The 27,934-nt window shown below is 39.3% G+C and overlaps 1 protein-coding gene across 3 annotated transcripts; it reads right to left on the bottom strand.

Moving 5' to 3' along the window:
• Positions 1-5: 5 nt before the first annotated feature.
• Positions 6-27,914, bottom strand: ssx2ip (SSX family member 2 interacting protein). Of its 3 annotated transcripts, none has more exons than XM_008114175.3 (14): positions 27,761-27,914; positions 19,335-19,467; positions 17,291-17,457; positions 16,933-17,133; positions 12,289-12,399; positions 11,695-11,830; positions 9,927-10,002; positions 9,660-9,837; positions 9,042-9,192; positions 5,156-5,292; positions 3,942-4,115; positions 3,420-3,516; positions 2,506-2,626; positions 6-894 (listed from the first exon to the last, which is right to left on the bottom strand). In XM_008114175.3, exons 2-14 carry the CDS (start codon positions 19,375-19,377, stop codon positions 717-719), a joined length of 1,770 nt encoding a protein of 589 aa, XP_008112382.1. In that variant the 5' UTR covers positions 19,378-19,467; positions 27,761-27,914; the 3' UTR covers positions 6-716. The 3 variants fall into 3 exon arrangements, with proteins under 3 accessions (XP_008112382.1, XP_008112384.1, XP_008112383.1); XM_008114177.3 differs by having other exon boundaries at positions 3,942-4,112; XM_008114176.3 differs by having other exon boundaries at positions 27,781-27,902.
• Positions 27,915-27,934: the final 20 nt, after the last annotated feature.

Raw genomic sequence — 27,934 nt, 5'->3', positions numbered from 1 at the left:
TTCAATCCATATTTTGCAAATATATTTATTTTGCTGCTGCATTTTAAGAAGACTTTGTCTTTTGACTGAAATAATCGCTTTTAAAAAAAACCAACCACCTTCGCTTGTAAACACAGTATCACAATAAAAAAGCACAGCTATGATTGACACGTAATATACTATGATTTTTTTATCTGTACATTTTATTTCATGGCATTGTCACATAACTCTTTAAAATTCATCTGTCTGAAAGCTAAGGCTTTGCTTCTTTAAGAGATACAAAAAGAGGTAATCTGAAATCACACAATAAATATAGAACTCGCCATGGCAATGGTCTACAATATACTGTACATTCAAGTTAAAGAGAAAAGGTTTCCATGTCAGTTACACTTGAGATACAAGCAAATATTTAATCTTCAAACTAGTGCTAAAAGTGCTGCTTTTGCCTGAAGGTATAAAAAACAAAGCTGAAGCATTTCATTGTCTGAAGATTTGTACATTCGTTACTTCAGTTAAAGAACTACATTTCTGTTTTAAGAATAAACGTGTATCCGAAGATCTTTTTTTATAGCCTTGACTACAGATAAGAAAGAGGTGGAACAGTATCGATCCTAAAAAGCCACACATTCAGTAAAAACAGCTATCACCAGCATTGATTGGATTTCACTCATCACACCCTGTTTCACTAAGTCAGAAAGTTTATAGGTAAGTCTGCAAACAGAAAGAGGTTATAAAATCTAAGGCGAAGGGTCCATCCGCTCTGTGCCTAGGTTTGCTGGTAGCAAAGTGTGAAAACTGTCTGCATTTCTTTGCACAACACAGCTGGCATCACAAGTCTGTATCTTTCTCAGCTGCTCCCTCCTCATGTGGTTCAGTTTTCGGTCTTCAGTTGTTTTGTCTAGAGGAGCACTTGAACTAGGGAAAAACAAATGTATATACAAAAAAAATCAGCATTCCTATATGTCATAAACACAAACATATGATATAGTGAAAAAGCAATCCCTTGCACCACTGGCGAGACCCAATTCCCGAACCAAAAACTTGATCAACTATTTACAGCAGCATAGTATCAATTCCAGTTTTTCTTATCCCCTCAGCGCCACAAAAACAAAAAGCTGCCCATGGCAAGCAGAAAGATAAGGCTAGTAGTCTCCATCCTGTTTTAATAGATTACAAATTCTGCAAAACATTTCATTGGCTAACCAACATTTTGGTACCCCTAATGTTATACCTGTTTCTGGGCATATTTGACTTCCAAAACTGGCACCATTTCCCCCCTATCTGTATATGCTGTATACCACTCTTCACTCTGCTCGCCCACAAAAAATCAGGATATTTGAATGTTTAAATTAAGATTTTTAAGCATGAAGGAAATGTATTAAAAATTAAAAGTATACTACATGAAAATCTTCCTATTTCATACCAAAAGCACAGATGTCTGATACAAACTTTCCAGTCACTTGACACACAAGCTCCTTTTATTAGACTTCTGCGAGTGGGATCTGCCAGGACAATCCCGCATACAATTCCAGTTTGCCATCATGTGTATATCCCACCTGGCTTCCAAAGTTTTTATGTCTTGGTGCAATGTTTCACCTTGCTCTTCATTTAAGTCACTAAGATTGATTGTATCTAAGAAACTACAGTTGGTGCAGTCTATTTAATACATTTTTTTGAATCAGAACCCCAAATAACCACAGAACATGCTTAAAAAACAAGACACCAAGAATATTTTTGGGTTGGGCTGTGTTTTCAATCACAGCTCCGCAAATGGAAGTGTAATGGAGGACCTGATGAAATATATACCCGCAAAAGCACTGCAAAAGCCATCCTGGTCCATATCAACTCTATGAACTAGAGCAGACTTGCTTAATGTGATGGTTCATGGACTGATGCAATACCTGGGAATTTTCCAGGAAAGAAATCAACAATTCTAGTCTAGGGGTACAAACGTGACATCAGTCCTCAGAAAAATGAGAAAAAAATCCTGATCCCTTCCACTCCTCAGATAACTTAACAAGCACTGGACTATAGTACTTTGTAAATATGGGACTTGACAGCCTGAGCTGCTGAAGCTGTTGACTCTGAGACATAAACCACACAAAAATAATTTAATTTAGATTGCCATCTAGTTCAGGAGTGGTAACAAGCACCCTATAGGCTCTATGCCAGTGATTCTCAACCTATGGGTCCCCAGATGTTTTGGCCTTTAACTCTCAGAAATCCTAACAGCTGGTAGACTGGCTGGGTTTTCTCGGAGTTGCAAGTCAAAACACCTGGGGATCCACAGGTTGAGAACCAGTGCTCTAAGCTTTTCGGCTCTCACCAAACACCAAAATCACTGCTGAATTACCAAGTTTTGGCAGTACAGTGCAGAAATGATGACACACTAGCCAGTAAAAATAATGTGCAAAGAGAGTATGCAACTTGTTTCCAAGCACAATTCAGGTACTGAAAGCCTCCACCTAAGTTAGTTCAAGGTTCTCAAGCATATTAAATTCTTGGTTCAGGAGGGGATGAAAGTACCTGTTTTCATAAACACGCTGAGTTGCCCCACAAGCATCTGAGCATTTCGGGACACTGGAGAAGTGGTTCAATCTCTTTTGGCAAGGTCTGAAATTTGGTAGCGTAGTATCCAAGTCTGAATCTGTGAGATAAACATTGGTTCTTAGGAAATTATTGCAGCTAATGACAGAATAGAGAGGAGGGAATTTAAGTGACATACATGCCATTAGTAATAACCTACATGTCCATGGTGTGTATTAAAAAAGGAGAAAGGGCTGGTACGGGGGAGGGGGGACACACCAATGAAACACACTGCTTTTATAGTTTTCCTCTGCCTCACTTTCATACTGAAAATGTACTTGCCACAAGCACTCAAACTTAGGCTACAGTAAGCAACCAAACTAAGGAGTCAAACCCTCTGAACATTTCTCAAAACAGATCTTATATTCACAAAAATCCATCAGGTCAAAAGACCAGCTGGTACGCTGACCAGGAGAGTCACTATTGCCCTTAAACTGGTATTGTCACATTTGTTAGATTCAGAAATTAGTAAGTCAGATCACTCTGTCATGTTGCAATCATTGAAGGAAGCTGTAATCATTAGATAGCAGCATAATTTCGAAATTAAATGCACATACCTGCATCACGGTCAGTGGAGAAAGAAGAGTGAATTTGCACAATATGATGGCTAATATAAACTTAGGGTGGGGAAAATTGTGATCCTTCCATTATTTTGGACTACAATTCCCATAATCATTAACAACTGGCTATATGGCCTTGGACTTCTAGGAGCTGAAGTCAAAACATATGGTGAATTTTTTTATACTTAAAGAGTAGTTGGGAAGTTACAACTTAAACAGGACCATGGCTTTATTTATAAAAAGGTACATTTATGAAGAAGAAATGATGTAATGCATGTGATTTTGAAGTCTTACTTCCCAAGTAGGCACACTGAGGTTTCCCATGATCAGAAGTCATACTTAAGAACTGTTGCTTCAGCCAAGCTCCACGGTCTTCCTCAAATGCCTTCCTCTGCACCAAAAGAAAATGAAGGACTATCACAACATGTTAACACGGGTCTCATTACTTTTCATATTTTGATAGGCATACACATTTAAGAAGATGGGAAAGTATCACAAAGCTGCAGATTATTGGTGAAACTGGTCATTAACTGTCCTCATATTATCCTGCTGCAAATGAAAGGCTGCTTTACACTTCACACAACAGATGTATTTCTACTATGAATTGGAAATGTACATTTGTAAACATTAAACAGATTTGTGCCGAGAATAGGAAACTCCCCGATACATGTCAAATGTGTATTTACAGACGTGTTCTTTTCAATATTCCGATATCTTAGAATATAGTAAACAGGGTTAACTAGTTACACTTGATTGCTTGAAAAGTGTGAAAATAATTGTTCTCCAGCATTAAAAAGTATATAACTTTTTAAGTACCTCAAGTCCTAATCTAATAGCAGCATCTGTGAAACTTTTGCGCTCTCTCTCAAAATTCTTCTTTTGTTCTCTGAACAGTTTCCATTCCTCCTTCAGTCTCTCTTTTTCTTCCAACAAGTAACAGTCCTGTAGCAACATATTGGTGTCATCATCACATGGAGACGTTAGCTGCTGCTGCAAATAAGATGTGAAATACAAAATAAATTCAGAAGCAGATTTTAGCACAGCGGGTTATCACCAGCTGCAGCTGCAGTAAATCTTGCCAACCCAATCTTCTAGTCTGATACTTAGGAGTGAAGGGGAGAAACCACATGAGTTGCCACCATCCTTGTTGGTCCCAATCACCAGGGGGCACTGGAGATGGCAACAAGCCTACTTCATAACAGACACCCTCACAAAGTTCCCATTAGGGGCTTCCCTAATCAACATCCAATATACCCTGAAAATATGCCTTTCAGATCTATTTCCCATGGGTCAGGATCCAAGCACTGACCAAACCAGCCTGCTGATTGATGAGTTCGATACTCCAGTCTTGTACTTACGAGTGAAAGGGAAGGAAGACTGAAAGCTGCTGCTGCCTATATTACTCACCTCCCCCTATCACAGGGAGGTCCTGGAGATGATAATAAGGCTGCCCAATATCCCCTCCCCAAGTTCCAATTATGAATTTCCTTTAACAAACATGTAGTGTACCCTGAAAATACCGTATACCTCTCAGCTCTATTTCCAATGACAATTGCTTCAACAAAAACTGTGACAAAAACAAGGTCTATAACCGTTTGCTTAAACAAATACCAAATAAAGGGTGGGATGCTGCTCAGGCAGAGAATGACTGAACCTCCAACCTGCATTGGTCTAAATAGGCTAGTGTTCGACCAGAGTGAAAACTACATCTGGGACTGTCTGGGGTCAGCCAGCAAATGAGTTTAAACCATGGTTCAAACTCATTGGCTGGCCCTCAACTGGCCTTTCAGAAGGAGCGAGAAGATCCTGGGAGAGATTGCTAAAGTCACAATTCTCTACTCTCCATCACTCTTACCAAGTTTGGCCCATTTGGGGGAGAAACTGCATTTCTTCCATGGAAGAAGAGGCTTGGTATAGAATTTAATTGTGAGATTGGGGAACACAACTCTAGAATTTTTGTGTGTTCCAAAAACATCTCACAACTCACTCAAGAGAAGTGTATTTTTAATCGTAGTGCATGAACAGCTTACCTGTAAGAGGTGTTGTTGAGTTTTTATCATCTCCTTGCACTGGTGAATTTCTGATTGCAATCTTTCAACCTCCAGTTCATGGTCTTCTCTTGAGATTGTATCTTTGTTGTGCAGTGATCCAGAATGTACATGTGACACTACAAGTTTGAAAAAAATTATGTTTACTTTACTTTATTTAATCATTGAATCTTTATTTCTAGTAGTACTCCTGGTTCTATACATTTCTATGATTTGTCACCCTGTTTGAGATATATATATGTTGTTGTCAACTAATAAACTCTGTTGATATGCTATCAAGTCGTTACTCATTCAAAAACAATCCCAAACTTATTTGGTATGACTTTCTTTTTATAGTACAGTAGAGTCTCACTTATCCAAGCCTCGCTTATCCAAGCTTCTGGATTATCCAAGCCATTTTTGTAGTCAATGTTTTCAATATATCATGATATTTTCGTGCTAAATTCGTAAATACAGTAATTACAACATAACATTACTGCGTATTGAACTACCTTTTCTGTCAAATTTGTTGTATAACATGATGTTTTGGTGCTTAATTTGTAAAATCATAACCTAATTTGATGTTTAATAGGCTTTTCCTTAATCCCTCCTTATTATCCAAGATATTCACTTATCCAAGCTTCTGCTGGCCCGTTTAGCTTGGATAAGTGAGACTCTACTGTATGTGCATTTTTGTCCTTCTCAGGGAAAACACATTCTCAGGCATTCTTTGTTCTAGCACTTCTATGGAATGATACATCCGTTTTGTGTTTTCCATTAATAATAGAGTTATTCATAATGGTAGCCATAAAGAAAGTATGAAAGATTACATGTTGTGTTTTATGTGTAGAGAATAGGCTTGATCGATCCACGAAAAATTTGATTCTAAACTCGTTTCAAAACTAGAGGGGGGCAGCGTTTCGTTTCTGAAGGTATTTCCGAATTTTGCCCCCAAAAAAATTCGAAATTAACGAAAATTCGTTATCTTCAAAATTAATTCGTTAATGGCGGACGCGCATGCGCAATTCCCAAAAACAGCACAGAGGGAGAGGACTTTACAGGACTCTCCCACCCTCATTTTTTGAGTGATCTTCTTCAAACTTGGTACAGTGGTAGAACACATTTAACACTGATAGCTCACCAAAATTTGGAACGTTTCCCTTATCCTCTGATTTTTGGCGAATTTTCATAGCTTTTATAATAAACCATTTTTTAATAATTGCAAAAATCTGTTCCTGGTTTGAAAGTCTTATTTTCTGTTAAATTGGGTTGTCTTTACTGTGAAAGTCATTGTTCTACTTCAGAAACTTTGTTTTTGTGGCTGAAACTTTGTTAAATTGGTGTGTGTGTGATATATACTGTATATATATATATAGTCCCTGCATATGTGTGTGTGTGTTTGTGTGTGTGTGTGTATAGGTAAAGGTAAAGGTATCCCTTGACGTTAAGTTCAGTCATGTCTGACTCTGGGGGTTGGTGCTCATCTCCATTTCTAAGCCCAAGAGCCAGTGTTGTCCATAGACACCTCCAAGGTCATGTGGCCGGCATTACTACATGGAGTGCCATTACCTTCCCGCCAGAGCGGTACCTATTGATCTACTCACATTGGCATGTTTTCAAGCTGCTAGGTTGGCAGAAGCTGGAGCTAACAGCGGGCACTCACTCTGCTCCCGGGATTTGAACCTGGGACCTTTCGGTCTGCAAGTTCAGCAGCTCAGTGCTTTAACACACTTCGCCATCGGGGCTCATGTATATATAATATACATACACATACACACAATGTGGAGAATATGTGGAAAGGTAGATAGATAGATAAGTTGGGAGCCACAGCGAAGGCACCTTCCTGGGAGCAAGGTCTAATAATAATAATAATAATAATAATAATAATAATAATAATAAATCCCTTACAATATCCAAGATGGGTACCATTATTGGCAGAGAAAGCCAAGCTGTAGGAGTTGAAATCCAATCATTTATCCTCCCTATAGAATCAATTTTATATGCATTTTTAGCTACAGAAAAGCTAAAATCAGGACAGTAAAAGAACAACACCCAGAAAATGGGAATTCCAGACAGGAAACAATCAGGGCCAGCTAATACCTCCCAACAAAGGATTCCCCCAGGTAGGAAGCAGCCAGGCTTTGAAGCTGCAAGGCTATTCAATGCTAATCAAGGTGACCAATTGCAACATTCACACTTGCCTCCCACAGACAAGAGTTCTTTCTCCCACCCTGGACCTTCCACAGATATATAAACCCCACTTGCCTAGCTTCGCACAGACGTCAAAACCTCACCGCCGGGCCCCTCTCTGTCTCTCTCGGTCTCTCCATTCCCGGCTCCATCCGCCGCCTTCCCGCCTCACAGAGAGACACCAGGCCTGAGCTGAGGCGAGGCGGCGGCGGCGGCCATTTTCCCCCTCCGTCTTCCTCCTCCTCCTCCTCGGCCTCCTTCCCCCTCGCCCCCTCCCATTGGCTGAGCCCGTGACGCCCCTTTTGCTGAGGGGCAAAAGGAAAGGGCCTGAATGGTGGGAGTTTGGGTGATTTGCAAAAGCTTTCTTTTCCTAACGAAAAAAACGACGAAATAAGAAAAAACAGCCTCTCGTGATTCGAAACCGCGATATCCAGACGTGTGGACAATCAAGGCCGTATATTGCTTCAAAACAAACGAAAATAACGAATTAATAACGGGTAACGGGGAAATCGAATTATTTGAGCAAGCCTAGTAGAGAAGTTTAACAAATGTGGTATGTGAAATGAAGGACAAAGTTCTGAGGTAAGCACAGTCGGATTCCGTTTCTGAGAAAAGCATTAATGCTTTTCTGGGAAGCAGAATTCAATAGTGCTAAAATCAAGATGTGGAAATCTAAAATCAAGAATTGGAAGTGCTTCACTTCAGTTTGCTTGATTGTGCCATGTTTAACTTATTTTTAAATAAGAACTAATTACTTACTCAGAGGGAGATTTACTTTTATACTGTGAGATTACAAAAAGATATATAGATATAGGTCTCTTTTTTTGTGTAAATGTTATTTCATTGTAACTGGGATAGTTAACATGCTATGAGTACTCTTGTGTTAAAAATGTTGAGATTTTGAATGTTTAAATATATATAAAATGTTCAACATCTATATAAATAAGCAACCCCAAAGATATAAATAGTTCTATTACATCCAGAGAAAGAAGTTCTTGAGGTGTTCTAAGAAGATATGTTTACTAGATTACCTTCTTAAAAAACACCTCCCTGTTTACACTTTTATAGCAGTACAGTAGAGTCTCGCTTATCCAACATATACGGGCCGGCAGAACACTGGATAAATGAAAATGTTGGATAATAAGGAGGGATTAAGGTAAAGCCTATTAAACGTCAAATTATGTTATGATTTTACAAATTAAGCACCAAAATATCATGTTTTGCAACAAGTCTGCCACATGTTTGGGAGCATGGCTGCACTTGTGTTGTTATTGAGCGTGTTGGCCCGCTGCGTGTTGCTGCCTAGAGAAACAGCTATGGGCGGGAGAAAGACTGGGTTGGATAATAAAGAACATGGGATGAGCGAAGGTTTGATAAGTGAGACTCTTACTGTATAATGCATGCCTCTGTGTTACTTTATATGCAGAAAATTCACTATGGTAAATGCAACTTTCCATCCAAATGTTCCAACTGTAGTAATCAAAACCTTGTATTTCTCATAGTTTGGATCCAGAAATAATGAAGGAACTGGAAAAATAGATTTACCATTATTAATTAAACCCATAGTTTAAAAAAGATCTGTTCTACATATAATTATGTGGCATCATAAAACTTTCCTAGACCTTTTCTCAAATAACGTCAGTACTCAATCAATATGAAATTACAAGTGTCACACGTATAACTCAGCTCTCAGTTTTACCTTGGTTATCCAGGTTTTCAACATGATTTTTCAGCATTCTCCACTGTTTCCTAATGCTGTTAGCTAGCTGTTCGCGCACTGTTTCACAAGAAAGTTCCCATACATTCTCTTTATTTGCTTCTCCAGGGTCCTCCTCCATGTCTGACAGCACCTACAGGTTAAAAAACCCTACAAGTAAAGAGTATTGGCAAACCATAGCAATATTTCAAGACTGCTAAAACAAACTGCTACTTAACTTCATTCACGTTGGTGCTCCCTGATGTTAAGAGAGCAGACTGTTGATTTATTTTGCATTTTAATATACCATTATTTCTTCAATTATAAGATGCCATTGATTGTAATTTCAATAACACCAATGGGGGGGAAAGCTTTGTCTATGGTGTATTCTTAATGTTAAAGTTTGATCACATTTAATCTCTAATTCATTTGACATGGCATGTTTTCGATCCAGAAAGATGATGTATAAATATTTAATTAAATTAGTTAAATACACTAATCTGAAACAAACCACTGAGAAAATAATGAATAGGTTTACAACAACTTGTAAGGCAACTTCTTGCAATGCAATCCTGTTCTAAAGATGTTTGTAACATATGTGAGATACATGCACAAACTTACAGTCCCATTGTCATCTTCCGTCTTCTCTTTTGGTTTCTGCTTCTGTGGTGGTAAGAGAGAAATTATTTCTTTCTTCATTTGCTGGAGTAGCTTTTTCAGCTCAGCATTTTCCACCAGAAGCTGTTTCTGGCGCTGTTCGTAATCATTTAGGAGAGCTTTATACATTTCTTCTTCATTTCTGGAAGAAAAACATTCAAATAACCAAACATGAAATGTACTACAGCATGCAAAAACAGAAACAAAAAAGCTTTGTAGTAACCATTTTACCGGGCTTCAGTCTTCCCCGTTCTCCATGCACCTCTCTTGCCATCAACTCTTCCTACATAGTTAAGAACATCCATAGCTACAACAAAGAGAGAAATGAATGTTAAAGGATCTCTCACGCCATCCATAATGATGCCATGCTGCATGGGACAATGTCATTATTTAGTCCAGTTTAAAGAGGCACTGATATGTCAGCATCTGCTGTTTTACTTTTGATATAACTCAAGTCAATTGTTACCATCTGCTCTCCTTCCAATGCATCTCCCCAATTAGGATGTTATAGCAAATTCAGTAGTTTGAGCACTGGGCTATGGCTATGGAGATCACAGTCAACAATGGAAACCCACTGAGATCCCTTCTACACTGTCATATAAAATCCATATTATCTGCTTAGAACTGGATTATGTGGCAGTATGGAAGGGTCCTGAGTAGCCTTGGGCAAGTTACATTCTCTCAACCTCAGAAAAAAACAAAGGCAATCCCTTCTGAACAAATCTTGTCAAGGAAACTTTTTGGGACTATAACAGATGAGCTTTACTCAGACCTGTGACTCCGATAACATCACTTTTCTTTTCTTCTCGTGTACAATTTCTAAACATCTTTTGCTTGTTGAAGAAGCCAGTTCAGCTTTGAAAGCTTTTATTATACTTTTTGTGCATATTGATTGGCCATGTAAGGTATCACTTTTTGTGGGTTTAATCCAAAATTTAATCCTATAGTTTGGGAATATTTCAGAAAGTAAGAAATGGGAGGCTTCAGTCCTTCTCCTTCCCATAACCAAAAAACATTGAGCAGCATGATAAGGATCTTATTCTCTTCAGAGCTGACTGAGCAGAAGTATCCCTGTAGGGCCAAATAGTTACCTACAACATTCTGCAAGCAGTTAATTGTTAGAAGTTATTTCCCTTGATGTAAAGACCAGAACGCAGGACTTCTAGTTCCCCACGCCTCATCCTTCCCTGTATTTTTATTTATCTTTGAGTTCTGCCACACATTTGGGTAAAGATGAACAATAATAAAGCTAATAATAAAACTTTATTTTTAACCTGGCCTCTCTCCCACTAAGGGACTCAGGGCGGCTTCCAAAACCAAAGATGGAAAATATTCAATTCCGTAGCAATAAAAACAAAACAATAGTAATAAAACAAATCAATAAACAATTAGAAACAAACAATTAAAATAATCCAGATAAATTAACTTAGGCTAAAACATGTCATCAACTGACCTCATAAAGTGCACAACAGCCTGGTAAAATCTGTTTAAAATATAGATATAAAACGTGGTTCTCCAATAAGTTAAGGCAATGTAGTCAGTGTCCACATCGTCAGTCAAGATAAAAACATAAGAAGCTAATCATCTTCCTCCCCAAGAACCAATGTGCAGAAGAATGTTTTTAATTGCTTCTTGAAGGAGAGGACTGATGGGGCTGTTTTAAGCTTCATAGGAAGGGAGTTGCAAAGGAAAGGAGCGATCACAGAGAAGGCCCCCTTTTAGTTTTCACCAACCACATTTGAGACATGGTTGTGGATATGTGGTTAGTTAAATAGCCCAGACCTGAATTGTTTAGGCTTTGTATGTAATGACCAGCACTTTGTATTTAGCCCAGAAGCAGACCGGCAGCCAGTGGAGCTGCCGTAACATGGGAGTTGTCCGCTCCCTGTATGACGCGCCATAAGAACAGCTGAGACACACAAAATGTTAACTTGGAATTAAAATAAGAAGCAAGTGCCCACATCCCCATCTCCACCTAGTAACAAATCAGAAGTTCTACCTATTTTCTTATCCTTTTTATTCATAAGGAGTTGATGAAAGCGCTCTTTCAGTTTGTTGTATTCCCTTTCTTTCCGCTTCATATCATGATTGTACTGGGTCGCTCGGCTTGCAACAATATTCTGTAATTTCTGCACCTAGAACACATATATTTTTAAATAAATATTTTGATACTAATTCTTATCCGTCAGGAAAAGTACGGATATAAGAAACTTTTGAATGCATATATACCAAGAACTTCAAATAATTAGCCTATGCAGAAATCTACGTACAATGAAAAACCAGAATGACACAATTTTTCAGAAGGGCATGATTAAGGTTTTTTTCCATGATTACTCTTTCCAGACACATTTCATTAAAAAACTGTCAGCACTGAATCAGGAGTTGCAGAAGGAAAGAGTCAGTAATGCCAGTATTGTGAATGCCACATGAACTAGCATAGAAATTGGGTTGCTTTATGATCACACAGGACTGCTGCAAGCACAAGTTTCAGTCACCCCTCATTTAGTGGTATTCCTGTGAAATTAAAGACTAGAAGTACTTACTTACAAAACCCACCCAGTCTATCAAAGTTTATCAGTACCATGCAACTGACCTCATCTTTCTCACTTTTAAGTAGCTGGTGCAGATTCTTGTTTTTGCACTGCAGCTGCCTATCCCTTTCCTGGAGCCCAACAATTTCTCTTCTAGATGTTTCCAGCTGCTCCTGTTAAAAAAACAAAAAAGAAATATCCATAATTCACTTTTAGTACATACTAGAAAAATCTAACACATATTTTCTATTATTGAACCACTGCAATTACTGTTTTCAGACACTGAAATCATACACACTTGTGACTGAATAAGAGGTTGGATCTTATGTCACTAGAATAGTAGCACAACATTCCTCATGCAGTGAACTGAATAAAGTATGAGCTGCAAAACAATTTCCATCTCCTTCTGTCTTTTAAAACAGCCATTAACAACAGGCTCAGAGTGGCCAGTGAGGAAACCTAGTACAGCCTGAGAAGGAGAAGATGCCTTTCCTCCATTTGTTGGTCCCTTTAAGGAGAACAATATATACAGTCTCCATAGTACTGCATTACTGGAGTTCTCTTGTACAATCAAGAGAAAATAATTTTCTGTTTTCAAGACTTCACTGTCTGGGCAGAAGTAGGATGGTGCATTTTAGGGCATTTTAATCCACTGGAATGCTGGCTAACGCACTTGTATTATAAGGCTGCTATGATACATCTTAAATGAACATTGGTGTTAGCCATTTTTAATGTAATTGTATTTTAATTGCTTTTAAGATATATGTTGTAATGTTTCACCCATGTTTTAGTTTATTATATTTTATTGGATTGTTTCTATTACATTTTCATTTTGATGCTTAATTCTTCCGTTGTAAATTTACTGTTGTTACTGTGGGTTATCCTGTATTATTTTTGTATTTGTTTGTACTCATTTGAGACATTGAATGTTTGCCTTTTTTGTGTCTGTAAAACACCCTGAGTCCCTTCAGGGAGAGAGGGCAGTCTAGAAATAAGGTTTTATTATTATATTATATTATTATCACTGGTGCAGCCAGAGTGTGTTTCATAGAGGATTCACAGAACTGTTGCTGCATTTCAAAGAGTCTTTTGTGTACCTACCATAGTACTGCCATAAATGAAAGCAAGTGCAAGTACTATGAAGGCACAAAGAATAGACATAACAGGGAAACCTCATCTCATAAGTAATTGTCTGAAACACAATTTTAGATTTAAATAAATGTTTTTTTTCCATTTCATAAAATCATGGAGTTGTAAGACACTTCAGGAGCCATTTAGGCCCCTTCTACACAATTTCTACTTTTATATTCCAGGATCTGATCTCAGATTATCTGCTAATCCCAGATTATTTGGCAATGTAGACTCAAATAATCCAGTTCAGATCAGATTCTGGGATATAAGGACAGTGTAGAAGGGAGCCTCAGTCCAAACCCCTGCCAGGCATAAACTCAAATCAAAGCACACCCATCCAGTCTCTGCTTTAAAACCTCCAAATAATGAGGTCGCGTCTATACTGTCCTCATATCCCGGGAAATTGATTATATGAGTCTCCACTGCCATATAATCTAGTATAAGCAGATAATATGAGATCAGATCCTGGGATATAAGGACAGTGTATAAGGGGTCTGAGATTCCACCATACTCCAAGGCAATATAATTTGGTATAAGATAAATTATTGGCTTTTAGTGTGGCTCATAGGGAAGCTAAATGGTGTGCCAATTATAAGAGAAGAGCTGGTTCTTTACTCAGCAAAAGTGTGCTGGCATAAAAAAGATATCCTAAACAAGTTAGCTGATGTATCAGTAGATGAGAAAAACCTCAAATAATAAAATAAAATTCTATTTTGGAAAGTAAACTATGCATCTGATCAGTTCTATACAGTAAATTAAAATCATCTTTGGAGTTCCTCTGATGTCACTGGCAGGCTGACTATAGAAACTGTTTTAGTAATGGCATGTGTTAGCATTAACTTGCTAAATAATGGCAACGATTTAATTAATTGACATTAAAGCATTAAGGAAACTTTAAAAAGTAATTCTGTTTGAGATTTTAATGAATGTAAATTAATGCTGAAAAATTAATTTTGACAATTTCCAAACTCTGTATTTCTCCCAGGTCTGGCACATAGGGCATAAGTATTATATTCTCCTTCAAGTGAGTCCTTAATTAGCTTCATTTGCTTGTCTGCTGCTGCTCAGTCATTTAGTCATTTCCAACTCTTTGTGACCGCATGGACCAGTCCACACCAGAGCTCCCTGTCACCGCCCTGTATAGACTAAATCAGTCCTATATTCTGATATAACTACCCAGTGCTCACCACCAGGAGGCTCCACAGATTGCTGCAGTCTGATACCAGAGTAGAAGACCATTTATGTGCCCACAATGTGCTCTGAGTGGTGCTGCTTGGCCTCTCATTGGTTTTCATGTCATTGATTATGAACTCAAATCCAAACTAACGAAGTATCTCTTTACTTGAAAATACCCATCCAAAAAAATACTGTTCAGTGGATGTATGATGAATAATATAAATAGACATTCCACAGAACGGCAGGAAATCATAGCTTTTTGGTTATTTGAAGCACTGGAACAGTTCTGTATGCAAAACAGAAGAATTTGCCATTTCTTCCCTAAAAATTAACAATCTGGATGATTCACTGGGTTGCATTTAGTGAAGAGTTCAGTTCAAGTTGTCCTGAGGCCTAGCCCTTCTACACTGCATATAATCCAGATTATCAAAGCAGATAGTCCACATTATGTTTTGAACTGGATTATATGAGACTACACTGCCATATAATCCTGTTCAAAGCAGATAATCTGGGTTTTATATGATGAAGTGTAGAAGGGACCCCAGATTTGGGGGAAGGTGGGGTACAAAATTAATACCAGTGGTAGTTGTGATATGGCTCCTAAAAGACCTCAGAGATGGTCCTTAAGTGGTACAAGAGTTTTCCACCTCTGGGACAACTACCGCATGTCTTCAACTGTAAGAAGTCATGAACTGTAAGATGCACCCTAATTCCAATATTATCACCAACAAAAATACCTAAGATACATCTGCAATTCTAAGATGCACCCCGTTTTTAGATATGCTTATTTGGGGGGGGGGGGTGTATTTTAGAGCTGAAGAAATGCAGTATGTCAGAGGAGGGGTCAAAATGGTAGAATTGAGAATGATCAAGAATCTATAGAGTTCAGGATGGGGTTGCTCACCCAACACATTTCAATTCTCTCTCTCTGAACATAATCAAAAGAAAATATAAAAAAAACTAGTTGCCTACCACTAGCTCCTGTCCTGGCAAACGGAAGCCAAAAGGGCTTAGAAAATGGTAGTTTCTCCACCACACATGTGTTCAAGTTGACTGGACTCAAGTATCACAAAATTAAAAAGGAACTAAGGTCTATTCTACACTGCCATATAATCCAGATTATTAAAGCAGATAATCCACATTATTTGCTGTGAACTGGATTATATTCGTCCACACTGCCATATAATCCACTTCAAAGATGACAATCTGGATTTTATATGGCAGTGTAGAAGGGCCCCAAGTGTGAAAATAATTTAGTACTGTTGTGGGCTACTCTTCTAAGGAGGAGGAGGAGGTAAAACAGGAGGCTGAAAAGGTAGCACTTGGGGATTTGGGGCCAAGCGTTGAGGGAGAAGGAGAAGGCGAGGAAGACATATGACAAATCCCTACATTTTTAGAAGGATGAAGGGCAAAAGAAGGAAAAGGTCAGCTAGAATCACAGCAAAAATGCTGAGCAATCAGACCTCACTCTAGGAACATCTGTGCTGGGAGCTCAGGGCTATAAATTAGCAACAAAGCCAGTAGTTTTCGGTTACTTTTGCCCGTGTTGTAACGTTATTTCTGGAGCAAAACAGGACAAGTACTGATCCAGTACTTGTTCTGAATAAGTTGTATATTATTGGTTAGGATTCCTGCATACTGTTTTAGTAACTATTTTAGAAACGAATGAAGAATTAATGAAGCTCAAGCATCAGTATACATTTTTAATCAGATATTTCTGTATTACAACTAAACCACCTTTTTCAAATGTATATCATCTGGGCAGTTAGACAAACCATTTCCACAGAACAAATATAGTATACCTCAGAGCCTGGAAAGTTACAATTTCAGTCATGGAGCCCTTTATAACCCCCCCCCCCCCCCCGCTCCACAGAACCCTAGCTCTGTCCCTAAGCACTGTGAACCTACAAAGTTTTTTCTTCTTTTATCTACTACTATTGCCTGGGTGTTTTGAATAATATAGGTTTTGAAATAAAAGGATTTGAATTTAGGTTTTAAAGCAGTGGTACATTGAATTTTAATAAGATCTTCATACTCTGGCACAGATTTTTTCACAGGCACCCTATGATGCTTTTGTAGAACCCTAGAGTTCTGTGGAACACAGTTTGGAACCACTGATGTAACATATCATTAAATACTCCACCCCTGCACAACTTTGAAATTATTATAACGGCTTTTGACATAGCTGATTTTGTGGGAAAGACATTATGGAATGTTTGAAAAAAACTTCAAATTTGCATAATTAACTTTTTAAAATTATATGAAGAAAAAGAACACTCACAATCAACCCTCAACAATTAAGCTTTTCCCACTCGTTATGTTACTTTGGACAATTGATTATGGCACTTACAAGCTCTGTTATATTTATTAAATAGGAGTGCTGTAAAAGGCAATTTTACCTTTAATTTAGTGTAGCAGTTCTGCAGGTGGTCCATATCACTACCCAGTTTTAGGTGCTGAGTTTCTGTTTCTTCCTGAGCACGCAGGGTTTTACGGTGAAGCAGAAGAAGGTCATTCATACAGTTTAGGACTGATACCACACATAATTCTTTACCTTTGGGGTCAGCATAAAGTGAAGGGAAACCAAGTGTGGTCATCTCCTATGAAAATGGAGGGAAGAGTTTTAAACAAATCTCTGCCCAGATTCACAACACTATTAAATCTCAGCACTCTCTATAGGAGTGAAGCTGGATTAGTTTCAGAAAGCTGCATTTATATAAAAAATAATACGTATATTTCCATAAGAAACTGATTTACCCTGTTAAGATAAGAGAGGCTCTGCTCAACATTCTCTTCTGTGCAGAAGGCACTGAAAAAGCTGTGTGCACTTTTGGACAAAGGCAGTGGTGAGTACAACACTCGCTGCAAACTTAAACTTGATGGGGACATGGTTTTGGTTGAGGTATACCAAGGAGTTGTATTATCTAGAGGAGAAAAAGCAAGATATTCCAGAATAAGTCAGAAATAAGAATCACACACATAGAAAAACATTATACTAGACAAGATGGCTGCAGACTACCGCACACACTCATGTATATGTCGGATGTTTTGGGGCAGAAAATAACACAAAAAATCTAGGTCGTATTATCCATGAGTCAAAGTAACCTGGAAAACACCGACCCTTTCTACCCTCCTTGCCACAGCATCGCTCCTAGTCTAAACATAAAAACTGAAGTGGTGGTGGTGGGTTTTCCACATTTCCCTGCTGCAGCGGGAAGAACAAAGGGGGTTGGTCAGTGCTTCTTTGAGGTTCTCCAGTGATGGACTAAACTTCCACAGTAATCTGTCCCAGGAGAACTTGAAAAAACCCACTCTTCACATCTCTCCCCATTGGTGCTTGCTTGCCAAAGCAGGAAAGTTACAGAGGGACAGAAGAACCTGAAAAAAACTCTCCCATCTCCCTTTCATGGCCGCAGCTATTATTGGACTATTGGTATGACCTGTTAAGATCATAACCTATTGGGTAGCAGGAAAATCTGGAGAAAAGGTACCAAACTCCTACTTTCTCCTCTTTGTGGCAGCAACTCTTTGGCTCTTCCACAAACAAAGAGAAGATTAGCAGGGGTTGAGAGAACCTGAAAAAAGTCCTGCCCCCCCCCCTCCATTCACCTCACTGGAATGCCACTTCTGGCCCAAGTAAGAAAGGGGGGGGGGGGCAGCAGCAAGCAGCTCCCCTTTGCTATGCACTTACCTGCCTCAAGAACAATTCCTTATGGCTACAGAAGTAATAAAGAGAATGTATCTCCCAACTCCTTCTCCAATCTAGGACCCATCAAGATCTCTGCCTGTCCATTGGTCTCGCCTTCTCACGTCCTCTGCTTCTATTTGGATCCTCAGTCTGCTCACCATTCCCCTTCCCTGCTGCATTAGTGCATCCCGGGAGAAGCTAAAAAAGCACTGACCACCTCTACTCACCCTCCTGCAGTGTCACTTCTGGCTTGGACGAGAACATTTAATTTAAGAGGTAATACTGCACCCTAACTGATATAGTAGTGGAGGCCTTTTTGTCTTCATGTAGTATTTCCACTGCCTCTGCAAAATGAATTCTGAAAACTTTTACCATTGACTTATCCATAGATCATATCAACATCCATTATTCTGGCCATAAAACCTGTCCTCAATTTCCACACAAGTTTGATTTATACACAAGTATATATTGTAACTATTTAAACTAAATGTTTAAAATTTTATAATTGTGCATGTCTTTTGTCTATTGTTGTGTTTTATATTGCTATTGTTTTTATTCGGGCTTGGCCCCATGTAAGCCGCCTGAGTCCCCTTTGGGGAGATAGAGGCAGGGTATAAAAATAAAGTTATTATTATTATTATTATTATTATTATTATTATTATTATTATTATTATTAAAATTACATAGATCAAGTAAAAGATGACTACACATTGAACCCTATTTTTCAGAACTTTTAAATTCCACATTACTATCGACTATAGTATCTGGTTAAGAATAAAGTAAGTAAGAACATCCTTCCTCACATATACTTAATACAACAATTTATTTTAGGCAGATGGACTTTTTCTCTGAACTTTCTTTTCCTAAGCAAAAAGTTATGGCAATATATTCACCACTGATTGTTACGTGAATGCACAGAGCTTATGACAAAAGTATACAACAAAGATTGTAAAGAAAAGTATATTACAAGCCTTGCTCATGTTAAAGATCAAGTTAGCTGTGTTATGCACAGATGTCTAGTCTCCTTGCCTAGGAATTGCTGTGGTTTTTGTCATAATTCGCTCCCCTACATTAAGCATGGCCAGATTTCACATTCTGGCTTGAATGACTTACCTGACAACGGTGCTGGCACTGCGATAGTGTTCCAGTCTCCCATAGCAACTAACACATCCAGAGTACCTGATCAACGGTTTCGCCAGAGCAGCATTATGACCAGTGAGAGATAAATCTCCTACGTAAGCATCTCCTAAAATAGCAAGAACGTTTTGGATTAACAAGTGTATTTAAATCAAGACATTCTGCTCAGTTAAAGCTATGTTATGGATTTACAGATTCATGAGATTAGACAAATGTTTAGAGATGTGTGAAACAAGAGGATATTTTAGTGTAATATGGTTAAGTAAATTACAGACAAGGATGCTAACACTTCTATAAGGAGATTGCCCGGGGGGGGGGGGGGGGGGGGGGGACAGAATTAAACCAACCTCTATATAACAAGAAGCCTACTAAAGGCAGTATAAAGGCTTTATATGTTGTAACCAAATCAGAAACCTATACGTGCAATTCATAGAATCCCCCCAGGATCAACACAGTGAGAGAAGAAACATTTTCAGGTGTCATAAAAGGAAAAGGGACAATGCTATCAATAATCTATTTTTTTTCCAAAAGAAACGACGAGTACAGCAATTCATATAAACAAAAATATTGCGGTTATCTTCAAAAATAATCCTTGTTAATTGACTCCCAGCCATCAATATAGTTCAATCCAAGTACTCATAGGACTGGCACTCATGATTTCACCTACCCACATCTAGCATGCCTTCCCTAAGAATTTTCTACATTCTCCAAGCAGTTATATGGCATGCTCCCACTGGAAGTTACCATACAGTTATCCTAGAGGACCTAACAAATTCCTACAGAGCACACCTTTCTAGAAATGTTCTAGGTCCTCCAGGGTAACTTGATGCCAACTGCTGGTGGAAGTTTTTCATTTCAAAAGGACTTGCTATTATCCATGGGGCCTTGTTTCCATGGTAAGTTTAGAAATGTATCTCCTGTGGATACAAATTGTACTACAAAGCTGATACAGAATTATTATTATTATTATTATCACCATCATCATCATCTTGATCCAATGTTGATGTTCTTGAATCAATTTCATGCATTAGCAATTTCATAAACATAGAAGAGGCAATATTAAAGCCTGACCCACATGGGATTAACATTCAGATTTATTCCAGCTTGAACGGCTACATGTCACCCGATGCGCCCTCCCTCCTGGAACAATGTCAGATCTTTACTCAGGATAAAACTAAGGGCCCTTCCACACAGCCACATAACCCAGAATATCAAGGCAGAAAATCCCACAATATCTGCTTTTAACTGGGATATCTGAGTCCACACTGCCATATATTCCAGTTCAAAGCAGAAAACGTGGGATTTTATTCAACTAGGTGGAAGGGACCTAACACATTTTAAAATAACCCAGGTCTTTATTTACCATATGTGTGTGTGAGAGAGAGATGGTGTGTATGAACCTATGTGTTTCTCTCCTTAATTTTAAATATCAGTTGATAAAATTTTCCTCTTTGTATGCTTTTTGCTTTCACATATTCACATAGTTCCCTGCTTATTCCAATGCATTTAAAGGGGATACACACATTAATGCTTCTTAATAATGAGAAATAGTGGCTAATGTTGCCTTTAACACAGGGAGCAAGGACCAGGTGTAGCTTGAAACAAAAAAAAGGATAAACTCAAGAACTTCCTGTCTTTCCGGAAACATAGTAGCTGCAGATGAGCTACCAAATTAAGAATTTTATTAAAATGATTACAAAATGATTAAGAGGCAGAAGAAGAGGATTCTGTAAAAACAATGTGTTAAAGCAACATCTATGAGAAAGCATACTAATCTGCATATGTAGTGAGAATTCAGGCTTCCTTTGCTAGCAGCTCTTGAGTGGCACTGCATATTACCTACATGGCTGTAGGACAAATTCCAATTTCTATATGTTTTTGTGTGTCTGTAATGATAGGGATGACTGCAGGAGACTGGGGGGAAAGGCAAGAGACACGAGGCATTTACAAATCAGTGGGTGAGGTATAATCACAGGCAGCAATCAAGAGAAGCAGTATCAACCCAGTGGGCATTATGTTGTGCATATGCAAATGTGTACATACAGCCAAGATATATAGACAGACAGACATATATAGACAGAATTCAATTTGCCCTGGAAGAAAAACAAGCCTGTGTGCATTTCTCTACATCCCAGTCCCTTACTAGGTACATTTGGTGGGAACATGGGAAAAGATCTTCTCTGTGGCTCACACAGTGTCCAGCTATGTCTTAAGAAAGGACAGTATAGTCAACCCTTCACATTTGCAGGTTTGGTTTTTGTAGTTTTGATTCTTTGCAGACATGATTAATATGTTCTTTCTAGGAATCGTTACGTTCTACAAGGAGACTCGATGGCTCTTCTCAAAGAAGATGACACTGGAGAACTTAGAAATTCCTAGAGAGAAAAAAAACTTCTAGATTTTGAGAGAATCTAGGTCTGCTGATGGAAGTTAACAATTTTTCCTGTTGTCAGAAAAAAGAGACTTTCTCTCCATGTTTTTTTCTACTCTTGCTTTACTATAACTTCAACCTCAACAAAAACTGAGGGCTGACTGTATTGCAAGCTAAACGTTTGATTCCTCAACAGAATCCAAAATAACTTTTGAATTAAACAATACCAGCAAAAAATCCATCCTAAATTAAACATTGCTGCATTGTATTTTAATTAGCCACCTGTGGTAGGCACTTTTTAAATTATGCAGGATTTTATTGCTTCAACATTGCTGTCTCATGCTTTTCGGATTAATGCCTGGACTGTTCTTCTCAGGAATAAGAGTTTTTGAGAGTGAACACAGATAAACTTAGTGTGGGATTTAGACTAAGTGGGCTGTGCATTTCATTTCCATAGATTTAAAACAATGAGGATCTCAAAAATTTGGCACAGTGTAAGACTACCAGCCTGTTCAACGGCTGTCATACATCATACCATGTTATAATTTATTTAGACTTGACAAAGGGTTTTTTAAGACCCTATTTTAAAGTAAGCAACAAGCTAGTTCAGAATTAAGTGGCAGAAGATAAATAGGCTTCTGCAGCATGACAGTGCAATCACATTAGGCCATCTGGCCTTTCAATTTATCACATGCTGTGTCACCAATTTGAGGTATGTCCACGTTCTTACACATACTAAGCCCTTTTCACAGGAGCATCATATACCACTCAAATATTGAACAGAATTCAGTCAATGTGGTTTCAAACAACATCAACTGCATCTAGAAACTTTATTCCAATTTTTTTTTTCTCGGCACAAATGCAGTATAACTAGAAAGGGCTTGGGGAATCATGTTCTAAGATTAGATTGTGGAGGGTGTTTATAAAAGCTTAAGCCATTCATTTGGCAAAGTAATCCCCTTCACAGACAGCTATGTTACTGGATGAAACAAAACCCATTTTGAAAAGGGTGGTTTAAGGGGCTGCAGAAGTCAATTATGCAACTCTGCAGACTCTTTACAAAAATCTTAACAATGTTTTATTTTTTTTCTCCTGTTCATACTTTTCCTTAAGATAGGAATTGGATGCTTTGGGAACCATTAATACTAAAGGGATGATGGAGTGAGAATATACAATTTTTGTGTCTCTTGGGCAATTACTCTGACATGAGTCAGCATTGACAAAGATCTGAAAACCCCTTTTAAAAAGATGAGACTATTAAAAATATGCTTAGAAAGCATAACAATTTCATTTACATTAATTTTTCCCAAACAGTGAAATGTTGCTAAATATTTTTTCCCCACTGAGCTAGCTAACAAAGCAAGAAATCTTGAATAGTGTCGCAAATCTGAATGAACAAAGACAAATGGTTTTGAATCTCTTGTACCATAAGGTCAGGTAGCTTTCTGAGCAAAACAGATCATATCATGTGAGCCTTAAGCCTCAGTCTGAAAACTGTAAACAAACTAGAAAATCCGGTGCATGCCTTTTTCTGATGGCTTCAAGGAATCTGGCAATAAATATGCACGTTGGAACCTGCAAGGATTATACTCTGCAAAATGAACAAGTTGGGCTAGAAAACAACTGGTATGGCATGGATCCCTATGAAACGTAAGCAATGGTTAATCAAATATACTTCAACATCAGTTTCCAGAGGTATAGCCCAACTACATTTGTTTCAGTGGAAAACGTTTTCTGGCACCTCCAAGACTTACATATTTTATTTGAGCTTCATTCTGAAAGCTTATGCCAAATAAAACATGCCAAGTCTTCCAAGTGCCAACAAACCTATATGTTACCAATTTCAATAGGTAATGAAGTAGAGGGAGTGGGGGAAACACATTTTTATATGATCAAGCAGACTACTGAGTAGTCCAGATTATTTGAAAACTTCTGGGAAGGTGATAAATAGAAACAGAGTTAATGTTGTTACACAAAGTAGTATGAAATGTAGTTTACTGTCTCACATTCACAAATACAGTGCCTTTAGTATCTGTTGCAGTTTGATTCCAGGATACAAAAGTCCATAAACGCTCAAATCCAATTGCAGTAGAGTTACACTTAGCCAACGTTCTGTATTATCCAATGTAGTCTGCCTTTTAGTAAGTCAGTGTTTTTGTAGTCAATGTTTTCAATACATTGCGATGTTTTGGTGCTAAATTCATAAATTACGGTAATTATTACATAACGTTATCATGTATTGAATTGCTTTTTCTGTTGATTTTTTGTAAAGCATGATGTTTTAGTGCCTAATTTGTAAATCATAACATAATTTGACGTTTAATAGGCTTTTCCTTAATTCCTCCTTATTATCTTGCTAACACTCCAGAAGACAGGAGCAGAATTCAAAACGATCTTGACAGACTAGAGAGATGGGCTGAAACTAACAAAATGAAGTTCAACAGGGACAAATGCAAGATACTTCACTTCGGCAGAAAAAATGGAAATCAAAGATACAGAATGGGGGACGCCTGGCTTGACAGCAGTGTGTGCGAAAAAGACCTTGGAGTCCTCGTGGACAATAAGTTAAACATGAGCCTACAATGTGATGCGGCACCTAAAAAAGCCAATGGGATTTTGGCCTGCATCAATAGAGGAATAGCGTCTAGATCCAGGGAAGTCATGCTCCCCCTCTATTCTGCCTTGGTCAGACCACACCTGGAATACTGTGTCCAATTTTGGGCACCGCAGATGAAGGGAGATGTTGACAAGCTGGAAAGCGTCCAGAGGAGGGCGACTAAAATGATTAAGGGTCTGGAGAACAAGCCCTATGAGGAGCGGCTTAAAGAGCTGGGCATGTTTAGCCTGCAGAAGAGAAGGCTGAGAGGAGACATGATAGCCATGTACAAATACGTGAGGGGAAGTCATAGGCAGGAGGGAGCAAGCTTATTTTCGGCTGCCCTGCAGACTAGGACACGGAACAATGGCTTCAAACTACAGGAAAGGAGATTCCACCTGAACATCAGGAAGAACTTCCTCACTGTGAGGGCTGTTCGGCAGTGGAACTCTCTCCCCCGGACTGTGGTGGAGGCTCCTTCCTTGGAAGCTTTTAAGCAGAGGCTGGATGGCCAGCTGTCGGGGGTGCTTTGAATGCGATTTCCTGCTTCTTAGCGGGGGGTTGGACTAGATGGCCCATGAGGTCTCTTCCAACTCTACTATTCTATGATCCAACATTTTTGCTTACCCAATGTTCTGCCAGCCCATTTATGTTTGATAAGTGAGACTCTACTGTATATACAGTGACATAATAAAAGTGTATCCTGTAAATTAAATCGCAAAATCAAAGTTTTGCTTTCTGGATTCTCTTCTGAATATTTACAAAGCATGGACCTATCTGTGGCTACAAAATCCATGGGTAGGGAGGACTGTATACACACATAAATGCAACGGACTGCAAGTAAAATGTGCAAGCAACACAGGGTATTATTTCCACACATTGCCTAGACTGCTATACGCCCGATGCCTTTTCACACTCCACCAACCAGCAGGTTTCTAACGCTTGCGGACAGCTCTGTTTTTAGAATGCCTTTTCCACTTCAATCAATGGCCTCAATCCTTCCCATGCCCAGAATGCCTGTCACCCTCTTTAGCATTTATAGCCTCCCTTTTGAGAAGCTTTTTCACATTCTGCCCCTTAATATAAACATATGCATTGTTATATAATCAGGGGAACTAAGAAACGTCACAGGACCCTGAATTGGAAAGACCATTCTTAAGTGGACTCGATGGCAGATTTTTAAAAAAGACGCATAGGTTTAAGGTCGCTTTAAGTCAGGCTTGGTAGCAATTAACAAAAATATGAATAGCGATAAAGGATGAAGATTTTGGGAAACCAAGGGTAAGTCAAAACTGTAGATTTAATGCAGTTTGACACCACTTTGACTACCATGGCTCAATGCTATCAAATCCCGGGAGTTGCAGTTTTACAAAGCCTTTCGCCTTCGCTGCTGAAAAGTGCTTTGCATCAAACTCTAACTCCTAGTATGTCATAGCACTGAGTCATGGCAGTTAAAGTGATGTCAAACTGTATGCATTCTACAATGTGCAGATGCACCACAAGCAAGATCAAAGAATCCACGGGTTTTGAAAATTTTGAGCCGGGTGACTTGGGGTGCATCTACACTGGAGCATCAATCCAGTTTGACACCACCTGAACTGCCAGGGCTCTGCGCTGTGGAATCATAGGAGTCAGAGTTTTGCAATGCTTTTTGCCTTCTCTGCCAAAAAGTGCTGTTGCTTCAGCAAATTACAACTCCCAGGATCCCATACTGTTGAGCAATCAAATGGTGGGTTGCTGTACGTTTTTCGGGATGTGAGTTTTTGTCATCCTCAGAGGTTGTGAGGTATATTGGAAACTAAGCAAGTGAGGTTTATATACCTGTGGAAGCCCAGAGTGGGAGAAAGAACTCTTGTCTGTTGGAGGCAAGCATGAATGTTGCAATTAATCACCTTGATTGGTACTAGAAAGCCTTGCAGCTTTAAGTCCTGGCTGATTCCTACCTGGGGAAATCCTTTGTTGGGAAGTATTAACTGGCCCGGATTGTTTCATGTCTGGAAAATGAACAAAATATGGCTACAAGTATTTTAAAAACTCTAAAATCAGGACAGTGAATAAAGAACAACACTCTGAAAACAGGGGAATTCCAGACAGGAAACAATCAGGGCAGGCTAACACCTCCCAACAAAGAATTCTCCCCAGGTAGGACTCAACCAGACTTTGAACCTGCAAGGCTTTTGAATGCTAATCAAGGTGACTCTACTGTACATATCAATTAAAATAGTCTTTCAACGATTAAAACATATCAAACATATCAAAAGTCTAGCACCAGCTGAGCTTGGTAAACATTGATTCCATTGAGCCACAGCAGTGAAATAGGGTGTCAAACTGCATTGATTCCACAATGAAGATGCCCCCTGTGAAGTTACAAGGTTGTGAGCTTTCTCTGCCAAACTGCACACCCCCCAGGCTTCCATAGCATGAAGCCATGACAGCTGAAGTGCATTCATTCTACAGTGTAGACACACTAGCACACTCTTGGCCCAGACTGTGCACGAGAGAACACCCCTGGATGTCTGTGACCTCATCCTATGCAATGCCCCCTCCTACAGAAGTGTCAATCTCCTCGTGTTGTCGAAGGCTTTCATGGCCAAATCACTGGGTGGCTGTGACTTTTCTGGGCTGTATGGCCATGTTCCAGAAGCATTCTCTCCCAATGTTTCACCTGCATCTATGGCAGGCATCCTCAGAGGTTGTGCGGTCTGTTGGAAACCAGGCAAGTGGGGTTCATATATCTGTGGAAGGCCCAGGGTGGGTTGACAGTTTGAGGCAGGTCTAAATGTTGCAATTAATCACCTTGAGTAGCACTGAATGGCCTTGCAGCTTCAAGGCCTGGCTGGTTCCTGACCGGGGGAATCCTTTGTTGAAAAGTGCTAACTGGCCCTGATTGTTTCCTGTCTAGAATTCCCCTGTTGTTCTTTATTTACTTTATTTACAGCATTTTAAAAAAAACTCTAAAATTGGGAGAGTAAATAAAGAACAATACTCTGAAAACAGATGAATTACAGACATGAAACAATCAGGGCCAGCTAACACTTCCCAACACAGGAATCAGCTAAGCTTTGAAGCTGCAAGGCCAATCAACACTAATCAAGGTGATTAATTGCAACATTCACACATGTCTCAAGCAGACAAGAGTTCTTTCTCCCACCCTGGACCTTCCACAGATATATAAACCCTACTTGCCTAGTTTCCAACAGACCTCATAACCTCTGAGGATGCCTGCCATAGATGTGGGCGAAACATCAGGAGAGAATGCTTCTGGAACATGGCTACAGACCCCGGAAAACTCACAGCAACCAGATCTCCTCCCCCTCCCTTGCCCCCTTCCCACCCACTGACTGGCATGCCACCGCCAATGCCTCCCATTTCCCACGTGCTTCCTCCCCTCCTCTGCCCCTTTTCGCCCCATAGAAGCAAAGATCAAGTCCAGACCTGCTCCAGCCGGGTCCCACCTGCTGCGGGAGAGAGGGCGGGGCGTCCCAACCCGGCTGGACTGCTGCTCTGCCGCTTGCTGCCCAAAGCTCTGCCGCCCCGAGCTCGCCTGCCTCTCCGCTTCCCTCCCTCCTGCCTACGCATGCGCGGCGTCGATCCCAGCAGCGCCCGCCT

Source organism: Anolis carolinensis, chromosome 4 (assembly GCF_035594765.1).
Source record: "Anolis carolinensis isolate JA03-04 chromosome 4, rAnoCar3.1.pri, whole genome shotgun sequence".
NCBI classification, from domain to species: domain Eukaryota; kingdom Metazoa; phylum Chordata; class Lepidosauria; order Squamata; family Dactyloidae; genus Anolis; species Anolis carolinensis.
The sequence above is the reverse complement of the archived record's forward strand: the minus strand, read 5'-3'. Positions and strand labels throughout refer to the sequence as shown.